This window comes from Mesocricetus auratus, unplaced genomic scaffold (genome assembly GCF_017639785.1).
Source record: "Mesocricetus auratus isolate SY011 unplaced genomic scaffold, BCM_Maur_2.0 Super-Scaffold_2245, whole genome shotgun sequence".
Taxonomy (NCBI): domain Eukaryota; kingdom Metazoa; phylum Chordata; class Mammalia; order Rodentia; family Cricetidae; genus Mesocricetus; species Mesocricetus auratus.
Window position 1 is genome coordinate 46,110,014 of NW_024429180.1, and position 14,613 is coordinate 46,124,626.

At 36.8% G+C, this 14,613-nt stretch overlaps 1 protein-coding gene across 3 annotated transcripts in view; it reads right to left on the reverse strand.

Annotated features, from left to right (window-relative positions):
- Zc3h13 (zinc finger CCCH-type containing 13) overlaps window positions 1-14,613 on the reverse strand; it is a 70,119-nt gene that overhangs the window by 29,529 nt on the left and 25,977 nt on the right. For all 3 annotated transcript variants that reach the window (XM_040730194.1, XM_040730171.1, XM_040730128.1), the window contains exons 5-8: window positions 13,603-13,711; window positions 9,419-9,558; window positions 8,684-8,841; window positions 915-1,112 (exon numbers count right to left, since the gene is read on the reverse strand). In XM_040730194.1, the coding sequence (XP_040586128.1) occupies window positions 915-1,112; window positions 8,684-8,841; window positions 9,419-9,558; window positions 13,603-13,711 (605 nt within the window). The remainder of the gene's footprint in view (window positions 1-914; window positions 1,113-8,683; window positions 8,842-9,418; window positions 9,559-13,602; window positions 13,712-14,613) is intronic.

The following is a 14,613-nucleotide window of genomic DNA, read 5'->3' on the forward strand; positions in this document are numbered from 1 at the left end:
CACACAGGAGGCAGAGGCAGACGGATTTCTGTCAGTTCGAGACCAGCCTGGTCTACAGAGCGAGTTCCAGGACAGGCTCCAAAACAATACAGAGAAACCCTGTCTCGAAAAACCAAAAAAAAAAAACCAAAAAAAAAAAAAAAAGCACAACATTGTATTTATAGTAACCATCCTAACAAATGAGTATTATATCATACACATGCATTTGCACATGGGAGCACATACAAAACCATGCAGTGAAATGCCTCAAACATATGCTCAAATGACCTTCCACAAGGTTAAAGAGGAAAGAACAAATTCAACAAATGTGATGGCAAACTAAATCTCTACACGACCTTTCAAATGCACACACCAAAACAATATAACCCTCAAAAGAAAACAGTAGAAAAATTTTTATGTACTGGACTTGGCAGGGATTTCCTGAAGAGAAGCAAACATTCTCCATGAAGGAGTGAGTAAACAAAGTATGACTTGCACCATATGAAATATTACTCAGCCTTATAAAGAAAATTCTGCCACATGCTACAATATGGATGAGCTTTTCAGACATTATACTAAATGAAATATTGCATGATTCCATTTACGAGGAATTGAAAGCCATTAAATTCACAGAATCACTAGAATGATGTGTAGGAGAGTACTGTGTGATGAATGCAGCTTCAGATGTACTGAATGACATCCTGGAGATCTGTCTCACACTGTCATCCATACATGTAATTATATACATCCAATATGGTTACTTAAAGTAAATACACTAAAATAATTTGATGTTAAATTATAACTCATAACTCACTGTAATAATACACATGATTCAAAACAATAATAATTTAAAGAAGCCATCCGCCTACCCCCCACAGCTTCTGCAGTCAGGAGTCTTGGTTTCACATAAATATTGACTAAACAATACTACTTACCTTGGCTTGTCTCTTTTTTCTCTTTGCCTTTCAAAATCCCGTCCTCTGTCCTTTCCATCTCTTGGTTTTTCTTCTATCCTGTCTTTCACTTTATACTTTTCTTTGTATTTTTTCCCCAGAATGATATCTTCTAGTATAGGAGGAGGTGGACTAGGAGTACGTGGACCTTTCTTTTTACTTTGGTTGCTTTTTGAAGTCCTGAAGGTACACAAAGCTATAGTTAGAGGTCTCACTATTTCTGGAAACACACCTGGATGATTTTAAAGTGCTTTTTAAAGGCAGCAACATTCTTTTCAATTACTTGTCCTTTTACTATGCTATAGTAATAACCAATATCCAGGGAAAAAGTGAGAAGGAGCAAAGAGTTTATTTACTCTTTATTTTTGGAAACAATGTTAGTTGTATCATTCCAAACTGTTTCTAAGAGACGTTAGGAACAGCGGAAGAGTTTCAGGAAAAGACAACATTATAAAAATAAGTGCTAAAGTTGCATCTTTTATAGCTCATATAGAAACACAGATGAAAAAGATAAGCATCACTAGCTGTGGTGACACATGCCTGTAATCCCAGCACCTGAGTGCCATGGTGAGGCATGCCTGTAACCCCAGCATTAGGGTGACTACAGAAAGACAGCTATGAATTCAAGGCCATCCTGTGCTTCACAGAATACTAGGTCAGCCATGACCATAGAGCAAGACCCTGTCTCAAAATACTCTCCCAAATACAAAAGGAAAAACACTACACCAACTAAACTATTATAGAGACCTTTAACACACTTCAGAACTTTTGTGTCTCTTCCTTTTTAATAGCTAGTCATTTAAAACCAGATATCCATGTACAAAAAAATGAGGCTCAGCTTGTATCATATACGGAAATTAATTCAAATTGTATCAAAGAAGAAAACATACAATCCAAAATTTACAATTCCTAGAAGAAAACATGAAGGATAACACTTTACTTGGCAATGATTTCTTGGTCACAATGTCTGTGTTGCAGAAAAGCAACAGATGTGACTATAGCAAGCAACCTCCAGTTGCTTCTACCAGAATCTCAAATTTGTCTTCGAGCTGAATATTTTAAGTCACAACCATTCTACTAATTCCATATTTAACAATCTCAGTGCAGATGAAAATATTTTCTCCCAAAAATGTCTTTACATAGATTTTTTCCAGCTGTTAAAAAAAAAAGCCTGTCAATGCAATATTCTTATGAATGTCTCTAAACTTACTCCTGTTTTCTGGTGGATACTTTTGAATATGCCATCTGCTCTTAGGATTTTAAGGAGCCCCTTATCTTATACTTGTAGTGAGGTTTCATTGAAACTTATTTTATATGACCTTGAATTTTCTGCAGTTCAAGATTCATTGAATATATTATTATAATGGAAAGCATAGTTCTCAGAATTCCTGGTAAGATTTTTAAGAAAATTAAAAGCATAAGAGCATTTGACTCGTGGTTAGCCTTTAGAAAACTGAGCTCTCTTGATCCATATCCCTCTGTATTAACGTAGAGAGGGAACAGCTGCTCACGTAACAGATTCTTAAAATCTGATGACCCAATCTTTGCATCCTTGTCTTCCACTAACAACTATAATAACCATAAATCTCAATACATTATTTATGAGATTATAGAAACCCCTTATGTACAATATGATTATAAATGTCACTTTTTAAACTTTTGCCCACTTTAAAGAGTAACTAGATAATACTTATCATTCATGCTTAGATTTTTAAAGATGATTATAAGGAAGAATACCTCAAAAACTTATTTCTCCATTACTCCACATAATAGAGACAAGCTGGATGTTTACCAGTGTTCCTCCTGGCCCAGAACTGAACCATACTCTCTACAGTACAGTTCTCTGAAATGACACTTCAAGGATTTCCATATACCAGGCTACTGTATACCACAGAACTAAATAAGTTCAGTATCCAGTTATTTCCCTTATACACTTCATTCTCTCAATTTCTTTGAAAGTCCAAGAAAATTTCAACATCATCAGTGGGTGCATATTTGCCCACATGTGTCACCCCTGTGAAGGCTGCCCACCTCCTTTGCCATGGGGTCCCTCATTTGCCTGTAGCCCACTGATTATGCTAGACTGGTTGGCCAGTTAGCTTCAGGAATCCTTCATATCTCTGACTCCACAGCCAGGGACTACAAGTACACGCCTCTATGCCTGTCTGTTTCTGTGGGTTCTGGAGATCAAACTCAAGTCTTCATGTTTGCAAGCCAGCACTTTAGTGACTGGACCATCTCCACAGTCCAGAAACATCCATTTTGATTCTATATGCCTGAGAAAGTGCTCCTGTGCTAAATGACTAACATCTTAGGATTTAGCTATTACCATAACCAGAAATGTCTTAAAGAATTGAATAAAATAATGATGGGGGAAGTCCTTCTGTGTATATGTTGTCCATTAATTGATAAATAAAACACTGTTGGCCAATAGGGAAGCAAGATAGGTGGGACTAGGACTTGAGGATTCTGGGAAATGTAGTCAAGGGTGGAGGGTCGCATGAGGCTGTGTCCTTGGTAAGATAAGACCTTATAAAAATATATATTAGCAGTTATGGGTTAATAATTAAGTCAAAGCTAGCCATTAAGAAACCATAGCAAACGGCCAACAGCTTCATAATTAATATAGTGTCTTGTGTGTTATTTGGGGGCAGAAACAGTGGTGTGATCCAGCAGCTGGTGGGAAAGAATCACGTTACAAAAAAAAAGGGCAGTATTAATGTGTAAGTGTGAGAAGTGTATGTGTATATGAAATGGCTATAGAAGAGGTAATGGATTTCTGAGAGGATATAGAAATTGGAGGGGGAAAAGGAGATATGGTACAAATACAGTACACTTGTATATGAAATCCTCAAATTTAAAAGTAATAAAGTTGGAATTTCTTCATATTGCCTATAAAAACACAGGGTTGGAAAACAAAATTCTATTATACTGCATTGTTTTCCAAATGAAGGGACTGAGCTCAGCAAGATCCTTCACCATTTTAAAGTCTATTGGTTATTCTTTTAGCAACATTAAATCAATATACTTTCTACTCATGGCATAGAGCCCACAATGTCTACTTTTTTCATTTTTACATCACTCTGTAACTATTTTTAAACAACTTTAAACACACTTTATGTTTCTCTTTATAAAAGTATCTATACAGAAAACACCTAGTTTAAAAAAGCAAATGATCAAAACAGAGAATGCATTTGATTATAAATCACATTGTAATACACATCTCCAGGTATTATCATACTGGACCTTAGAATGAGCATCAAAGAAAGACTTCAGCTTTCAGAGAAAAGTATGATTTAATTTGCCAGTAATTACATCTGTCTATTATGCTGCCCTAAAAAGATCAATGACTCTGTCTGTCATTCAGTCTAGCATTGGCTGAAACAGCCTATTCGATTTTAACAGAAAGTCCAATCACTGAGTTTAATATGTCTTCCAACAGTTACAGCATGGCTCAGCAACAGTTACAGATGTAGCTCAGAGATACAATGATTATGTAGCACATCCAAAGCCCTCCAATAATTGTTAGGAACACAGACATGCACATGTACAAACTGACTATCTGACAGAGTCAAGGCAATGTAATACTATACAAAGGCTGACAAGGTAACTCAGCAGGTAAAGTACCTCCTGCATAAGCACGATGAGTTTGATCCTAAGGGCCCATGTGACAGAAGGAGACAAACAACTAGCAAAAGTTGAAAGTGGTCCTCTGACCACCAAGTGCTTAACATGCTGTGGTATGAGCATGCCCACTCTCCCAAACATAGTAATGATAAAAATTAAAAATAAACACTATATTTGTGCAGGATGATCCCACCACTTGGGAGATGGGGTAAGACCTGATACCAATTCAAGAAAGCTTCAGAGATGAGTGTGAGCTACATAAGACTATGTCATTAAAAAGAAATCTATACTTAATTTAGTGCTTTCCTTGTAATTTTATAATGTACTGTTTTACAGAACCATCTGCTATATATTTTAAAGGTATATCTTAAGAGCAGCAATATACTGGAATATAGGAAATATAGTACTTAAAACAATGTGATGAAATTCAAATTAATCAAAAGATGAGCTAATAATAAATAATAAAAGCTTATATGAAACAGGATAAAATCAACCCTTTATAACTAAGTAGCTATTAATAATTCTATGAGGAAATAAACTTCAAAGAATGCATAAGCAGAAAGTAAGAAAATGCAGGCTGCTGGGTGATATAATAGACTGCACAAATTGACGAGCTGAGGGAAGCCGTAAAGAAGAATGAGTCAGAGCAACTCACACCCCTCACAATATCACTCAATCCCAGGAACAAAGAGGATCCAAGAGCGCTTGTTTCAAAGCCAAAGCTCTAAGCAAAGGAGGAGCCGTGGGAAGACAGAATAATGAACCATCAACAACGAATTTTCAAGAAGCTTAAATTTAATAGGGGTTGTAAAACACATGTGCCATAGCTGAAATATAATGCAAACATCAAATAAGATGAAAAGGAATCTACATAAATTCTGATAGGGGAAAGAAATTATATAGAGGAAGGAAAAATGGGGAGACCTAATAGAAAATTTAGAAGTTGAGCTAAAGCCTGCAGGATTGCATACTGAGAACTAAGCAGACAGGACAGAATTAAATAAAAATATTGACAAATATTGACAAGGCAGAAAAGGTCAAAGCATAAATGTCATTTTTAAGGAATTCTTAAGTTTCCGGCGGACAAAGCAACCACGAGTCTGATGAGATTGTTGTCCATTCCCGTCCCATGCAGGGGCAGAGGTGAGCTCCGCTTCTGCTCGCCCACTCTGGGATCTCCTGGCCTGAGGACTGAAGACAGGTCAACTTGCCCACAGCTGGCCAAGCAACCACAAGCTTGCTAATGGCACTGTGCTAATCCAGCTCCCATCCACTGGGAGAGGGACTGCCTCAGAGCTGCCTGCACCCACTATGAGACCCATCCCAGTACTGAACCTGCTTGCACCCACTGGAAGACAACCGTGGACCCATACCCACCAGGAGAGGAAGAGACCCCACCTGTCAACTCGCTCCTGGTGGACCAAGCAACCATAAGCCTGCTGAGATTGCTGGTCTACTCCTGCCCCCACTCAGAGCAGAGGTGAGCCTCGGCCCTCACCTAGGGCCCCACTTCTGCTTGCCCACGCTGGGATCTCCTGGCCTGGGACTGTAGGCAGGTCAACACGCCACCAGCGAGCCAAGCAACCATAAGTCTGCACTGTGTTAATCCAGCTCCCACCCACCAGGAGAGGGAGTGCTTCAGACCCTCCCACATCCACTGTGAGACCCATCAGAGTACTGGACCTGCTTGTACCTCTACCCAGCAGGAGAAGAAAAGACCCCACCTGTACCCACGGGCAGAAGGGATGGGAAGACGACAATATAAGAACACACTCAACAACAGAAAATCTAATATGACGCCACCAGAGTCTAGGGACTCTACACCCAGCAAGACCTGAACATCCCAACACAGATGAAGCAGAAGAACGACCTTAAAAAATAAACTTCATGAAGATGATAGAGACCCTAAGAGAGGAAATGAGAAAATCCTTTAAATAAATGGAAGAAAAGACAAACCAAAAATTACAAGAAATAATTCATACAGTACAAGGTTTGAAAGCTGAAATAGAGACAATTTTAAAAAAGTCTTAAGGAATGCTGGAATTAGAAAAGGTGGGAAAACGATCAGAAACTACAGATGCAAGCATAACCAACAGAATACAAGAGTTGGAAGAGAATCTCAGGTGTTGATACACTAGGACAAATAGATTCATCAACCAAAGAAAATCTAAAGTCCAACAAATCCCTAACACAAAATATCTGGTAAATATGGGACACCATGAAAAGACCAAAGTTAAAAACAATAGGTATAGAAGATGAAGAAACCCAACTCAAAGGTGCAGAAAACATATTCGACAAAATCATAGAAGAAAAGTTTCCCAACCTAAAGAAAGACGTGCCAAAGTACAAGAAGCCTACAGAACACCAAATAGAGTGAACCACAAAAAAAGATCACCTTGCACATAATAATTAAATAATAAATAATTAAAACACCAAACATACAGAATAAAGAAAGAATAGTAAAAGCAGCAAAGGAAAAAGGCCAACTAACATATACAGGCAAACCTATCAGAACCACACCTGATTTCTCCATGGAAACTCTGAAAGCCAGAAGGTCCTGGATAGACATTCTACAAACACTAAAAGACCACAGATTCCAGTCCAGACTACTATATCCGGCAGAGCTTTCAATCACTATAGATGGAGAAAACAAGATATTCCTCAACAAAACCAGATTTAAACAATACATATCCACCAATCCAGCCCTACAGAAAGTACTGGAAGGAACCCCTCCCCCCAAACCTAAGGAAGTTTCATTTTGAGAAAAGAAAATGAGTTTACAATAGCATAAAATTTAACTGGCATTGTTCTTTTAAGATTTCTCTTACAGCATCTATAAAACAGATGGTTTGAAGTATCTAAGAGAAAATATTATACCCTGTTCAGAGGTGGGCACCACATTACATAGGCAAAGTCTGAGTCATGGTCTGAAAGCAGGAGATAACATGAGCTTTATCGTGGGTTCAGCCAAACAGGATTTGCCAAATAGTCTACATCAGGGCATGATTTTAATAAAAAAAATTAAAAATTAGTATATTAGCTTAATTCAAACTTATATAGTAGAGGGATATTTATATGTCTCCTGTCTTGCTCTTAGTCCTTAATATAGTATTTCATTATACCTACTTTTATTTCTTTAGCTGACTGTGGGGATCACAGACCCTGGCCGGAAACCCACTCTTCCATCAGCCTGGAAGCAGGCAGCTGCTAGACAATGTTTACTGAAAACATGTTTACTGAAAACAATTCAGTGCCATAAGCTCTTGATAAGGGCTTGCTCACTGAAACACCCTGACTTTGATCTTCCAGATGGCTAACCACCTCCTGCTCCCTGCTGTTCCTGATTCTGGTATCAGAGATTTAACCACCAGCCAGGAGGGGAAAAGAGAGGTGTTGAGATTTGTGCGTGTATGGATGGCAGAAGTTTTTCTGGAGGGAAGCGGTTTTCTTGGGAAGTTCTCCTAAGCCGATTTGGGGAGCATAAAGTTTTCTTAATGCAACCGACTGGTCTCTGTGTCATCTATCCCAACGCCCTCGCCACATTCTCGGATACAGGCTGTGCAGGAGGCGCGGCAGCTGACTGCTATATCAGATACACAATACATATAACCAATGCACATAACGCTGAGTGCATACTTTAAAACTTCTAATCTTCTGACAAGTAAAGAAAGAAATGAGAAGAACATTCCCTGCATAAATTACTAATGCTTAAAAACTGAAAACAAAAATGTTGGACAACAGAGAGATAAATAATATGTACTAAAAATACTAAAAGCTAAAAATGTTAAGGAAAAAAGCAATATGAACAAAACAAAGAAAGTTGCAGGATATATTTGTGTTCCAATTCAAAATACACAAAAATAGTACTTACTCTGCAAAAATGATACATAGTGCCTAAAGAATAAAAAACATAGGTATACATATCACACACAAAAAAATCCCAGAGTGAGAAAGCTCTAGTGTATAGATGTGACATGGATCTTTGTTTCATGGTCTCTACAACCCTAAGAAGAAAAGGGGTTAGACTAATATATCAGAATCACCTTCTATAACAAGGTTAAGTAGTTTTGTTAGCAACACTGCAGAAACATCCTATTCTCCAGCACTGCAATCACCCTACTGACCTCTGCTGGTCCAGCAGTGGGGAAGCCACCACAGCAGCCTTCCTCTCTTTCTTGCCAGCTGAAGATGCCTTGGGGCTTGACTTCCGCTTTGGCGATTTACTGGACTTTCTCAGAGAAGGCGATGGAGACAATTTTGATCTAACAACTTCTGGGGAAACCTGTCAATGTAATTTAGTAAGTCAGTTTAGAAGCTCATGGAACAAAAAGCAAACAAAAAAGTACATATTTTAAAGTAGTCAAGGAGGAAAAAAAAGTTAAAAACCTGAGTAAGAATTAAAAACTAGAGCAGTTCTATTCATTGATGAGTCCAACTCCAGAATCCATGCTTTTAATTTATATCTTAGCTAAATAGCCCTAACAGACAGACACCAAGAAAAGACATTTTAAAGTTAAAAATTTAAGCTTTCCTCAGGAAAACTAGAAATTATTTTCAAATGAATTCTATTTCCATACAGAAAAGTGGACAGAGCCATCTAGAAACAGTGCGTGCCTGACATGTACATCAGGCTGACACGTACAGGCAGTGGAGTGTCAGTTTGGTTCAACAGCAAAAACATTTCTAACTTAAAAAGTCATGTAAAGATTGAATGATTAATCTTTTACGGTGTAGCTGATATGTGGGAAGCTGAACAATTTACCACTGTGTTAGTATAAGTAGGTAGGCTACAGCATGGAACTCATCTGTGAACAATATCCATGTCTATGTTAATAACACATTCACTTCAATACACATACCTCCTTTTGAATGATAATTTCTTCCCTCTTATCCATGTTTTCTTGTTCCAACTTCATTAATTCTCTCTGTATTTTCTGACGCTTCATTTCCAATGACAACTCATGAACATAATCATAATTAATATCTCCATTGTCAGAATCTTCAAAATACAAATTCCATTATTTATGAGACACTATTATAATTATGTGTAGGGAATTAGACTTTCCAGCTAATTTTTATAGAACTTTTAACAGTGTATTCTTTGTTAGAATAATACTTCTATGAAGAACTTACTTCCTCCTGAAACTCTAATACTAAGGTACTTTCAGAAAGTGACTTATGGTTATCAGATGTTCGGGATTTTGTTACAAGGGATTTTTAACAGCTAGAATTCAAGCTGGGATCTAGCACTGGTATTTACACTGTTTATGGCATGGCCTTGAGGCCCAGCACTAAATAAAAAGGATAAAAGCAAAACAAAAGTCACAAGTACTCAGCTCTCCCCCTTCCCCCACACACACCAAAGCCTTCCACAGTTCATACAGGATAAAATGACCTCTGTCCTTACTAGACTCTTTACTAAGGTAAGGTTAAGCCAGGTGTTTGGAACATTAATTCTCCAGTTCTGTCCTTTTTATTGTGAGACTACTGATTTGTATCTAAAAAGAAATTTCTAACACTAATATGTGCTAATTTTGTTTAGTTTCTCTAGGTAAGAGTACTGGCTATCCTGGAACTTGCTTTGTAGATCAGGCTAGCCTTGAATTTATACAGATCCGCCAGCCTCTCCCTCTCAAGTGCTGGGATTAAAGATCAGTCACCATGTCTGGTCTGGTCCCTGTGCTAGCATTTTCATTCCAATTTACTTAAATTATCATTTTATATAAGAGCCAACCATTCATCCAACTGGTCTTTCATGTCCAGTCTTTTCTGACGAGAAAGATGAGGACTGGTTTTGTTTGTTTTTAAAAGAAGAGTAGGGGGAGAAAGACTCTACTATAAAAATCTTCTATTACAGTATGCAGTAGGTCTCAGTAGTTACTGGCACTCAATACCTTGTCCAAGAAACCTGGAGGAAGGAATCCATTGACTTCCAGGCTAATCCTTGACCATATTTGGCTTGGCTATAAGCCAATGTGCTTCTTCTACACCTTTAGCACTTTAGAACGTTTGTCACCCAGAGGTAAATAAATAAAATAAAATAAATTTTTAAAAAAAATCACTAAATGTAGTCCCGCTTGATTACTTTAAACACAAGAAAATAAGTACCATTTCTGTGCATAGTTCAAACGCATTACACCTCCAACCGTCCATCCTAGCCTGGTGTGGGGCTAGTAACTATATGTTGACTACCTGAGTGACTGATTACGCAGCATATGTATGGAATATGATTCTAAGTCATTGGGAAAATACTATATTTGATGATAACAGTATATTTAACACAGCAGGAAAAGTTAAAATATATAACAAAAAAGATGTCAACACAATAAAGAAAGGTTGACATTATTTAAATAAATTCTTATTAACTAATGGAAAAGAAATTGAGGACATGGACAAAGCAATTCACACAAACAAAAAGATATAAATGACACAAATAAGTCTTCTATGTGTATTGTTGAACATTTTAATTACAGCATTTTTTTGGTAAGACACAAGTAGGCGTCTAGTAGTAGAATGAAATTTAGTACATCTAGCCCATAAAATGATTTACTAATATGGGTACAAGTCTTAAGAACACTCATATTCTTTAATATATCAAAAATTGTTTCTATTTATTATCTCGAAATAGGTCTTAAGAACTATAAGAAGGATTAAAGACTAAATTTCAGATTTCCTTTTTTTATGACACCATCTCACTTAAAGTCTTAAGCAAATCTGAGTACAAAGCAAAATATGAAATTCCTTTTAGACCCCCTCCATGGCCATCCTCATACTGTCACCATTGCTGACAGCTTAGTGTTGCGCACATAAAATTCTCATTGCAGCATACTGTCTCATACTTGTCAATCCAGCACTGGGAAGGCTGAGGCAGGGTTATGAGTTTGAGGCCAGGCTGAACTACACAAGATCTTGTATCAAAATGAAGAAAAGAACAAAACTACAAATACTGCCATATACACAAGATCTCTCCATGTCACACACACAGCTCAACTATCTTCACTGTAGAATCTGCAAAGCATTTCATAAGTTAGCACACTATGGCTTACATGGTCAGTTTCCTACTAAGGGATGCCATGCCTTGCTTGCTACACACAGGGCTGCAACAGTTATTGCCTTGATTCAGGAGTGAAGGTATTTCTCTATGAAGTTTCTCAAACTAGGTTTGCTAGAATCCAACATATAATTTGTTTTTACTATGGCCAAACTGGACACACAAACAACTTTACCAATGGAAACTACCACTTAAAAACATCAGTATTTTTCATTTCTGTGAAACTGATGGGTAGACAATTCTACCTTTGCTTTTATGAGCCATACGCTGCAGTAAAAGCTGAACAGCGATGAACCATTTCTAGTTCTTAGGTATCATCCATTTAAAATTTTGTTAATATCTGTGACAGTTCATTATGTGCTTATGTATCTTTATTAATGCTTACATATGTCAAATATTTTCTTCTGGTATAACATCTGCTTTTAATTTCTTCATTTAGTTATAAAACCATTTTTAATTCTTGTGTACTGAAGTCTTTTGTGGCTTTGGGGTTTTACAGTTTATTTTAGGAAAATGAATCTCTCTCCAAGATTACCAAAGTACTTTCATGTATTTTCTTCTCCTGTAATGAATGATATGTTTATTTTTTTATGTTGTTCTACATGATGAATAAATAAGGGAAGAATTAGGAAACAAGAAGGAAAAAAACACAACCATCATGGAAAAGGGAGCATGGCAGCAGGCAGGCATGGCGCTGGGGCAGTAGCAGAGAGCTCACATCCGTATCCACAAGTTGGAGGCAGAGAAAGCCCACCCTCAGTGACACCTCCTCCAAAAAGGCCACATCTCCTAATCCTTCCCAAATAGTTCCACCAATGGAGACCAAGCATTCAAATATATAAGCGCATGGGTCGTTCTCATTCAATACCCCTCTCCATACTCCCAGAAGAGAGCATATAAGAAATGCACTCAATTGATGAGAAAGGAGGAAATCAGCTTCAATGGAATATGTTGACTTTATATAGTAGTAGAAAAACCTCTTACATAGAATGAAAGAGAAATAAATCCTTCAATATATTAAATAATTTGTCAACTACCAAGTGGTTATTATACCTTTCCTGTTATAGAAGAGGTATTATAAAATTTCAGTGAATCAATCATAAGAAAATTTCTGAATGTTTTTGGAAACAACTTTTTAATAGACAGCACTGGTGATTTTCTCAGTAAGTAGTGATTTTCTAATCACGGAGGTCATTACGTACTTTTCCATCTTAGTCTAGCAGCATCCTCAGACAGCGTTCTGAAGCCCAGTCATAAGCACTTTAGTCTTGTAAATTCTTAGTCCTTGTCACAGGACTCAAAAGCAGTATGTAACCAAATGGGCAGGGCTTGTGCTCAGATGCAAGCTTCCCTGCAGTCACAGGCAACACCTGTCTGCTTTCAGCTTACGCTGCAAAGATACTCAAGTTCTTAAAGCCAAAATTCTTAGGTGAAGATATAAGTCATACTAAAATGAATTCAGCAAATGTTGATTCCTTGGTTAGAGTGCTCACTCACCAGAACATCAAAGAGTGGACTGATTTCTATGGTGCTTATTTGGCAAAACAATGAGTCAAAGATGATTTTTCTAATTTTCATAAATAAATTCAGGATTCAATTATTATGTAACTTCACTTACTTCTGAAAACTTAAAGCCAACAATTTCTTGAAAATAACTTTAACAATCTGGTTTAAATTATCTTATGTAAAAATTTAGAGTAGATCTAAATTTTTAAAACTTAGTATTGCAGAATTTTGAACTTACAAGAAGAAAATCCCAAAAAATACAATAAAGTTCTGGAAGCAGGGGAGAAAGAATGAGCAAGTTGAAGTAGGTAGTATTTTCTGCCCCTGAACTGCTACTATACACCTGTTTCTGCCTGACAACTGAGTTCTAATCAACAGGACAATCTGAAACAATGTGAAGATCACAGTTGAAAGGTATCTCAAAACCCACAGTAGGCCAGTAAATAATGAAGATTCTATAAGCCAAGCAAAGATTTTCAAACTCACCGTCTCTGTTAGTCTCCCATTCTACATTTTCTTCTTCACTTTCTGGAGTTCTCTCCTTAACAATTTTTATGTCTTCCTTATCTCTATGTCTCCCTCTTGAGGATTCCTTCTAAAAAGGATAATGCACACACTCAGGTTACCATACATTTAAGATGGTATGAGGTCATTACTGAGTACACAGCACTTCATTTCACTCGGCTTTGCTTCTGGAGGAGGAGCGTTTGTAAGTGTCATTATCTACAAACTCTAGTACAGCCACATGAAGAGAATTTATTTATTAAAGAACAGATATATGATAAATGTAAAAAGTAGCTCAGACATTTTAAAAATGCAAAGAAACCCAATACCTTGATGTTCTGCTCCACACTAAGCTTCTATGTGAAAGTCCACAGGTTAAAGACCAGTTTAAAATAGATAAAGTTCAACGGAAAGATTAGTTAAGTAACCACATATAAACTCCAACCTTAAAAGACTAAACCATTGAGCAGACTCTTAAAATAAATTACAGCTACTTTGCTATATTCCAGAGGATGTATTCAAATTCATTTTAATAATCTTACAAAAGGCTTTTTAAACAACTTATTTTGGTTAAAGCAAATGATATTTCACATAATTAATGTACTAATCCTTAATAAAGATAGGGGGGAATCTGATGGAAAATATCTAAATAATTTCAAGAAAGGGAGTTTATACAGTCCATCAAAGAAATAATTCATTAAGTGGCATTTATTAAAATAGAAAAGTATATACTAGTAAAGATACTGTCAAGAGAATGAGAAAACAAATTTTAAAGCCGAGAAAAAAAACTTTACAAAAGACAGCTGCAAACATACAAAGTGTGTTATCTAAAATACAGAAAGAACACTTAAGAGTCAACAACACAAACACCTGATTAAAAGAAAAGTGTGTCACCAAAATGAAGACATCTAGATGACAGACAAGTATATGAAAAGATGTTCAACATGGAAGGTCACTGTGGAAATTATAGAGAATAAAAAAGTTCATACTAGG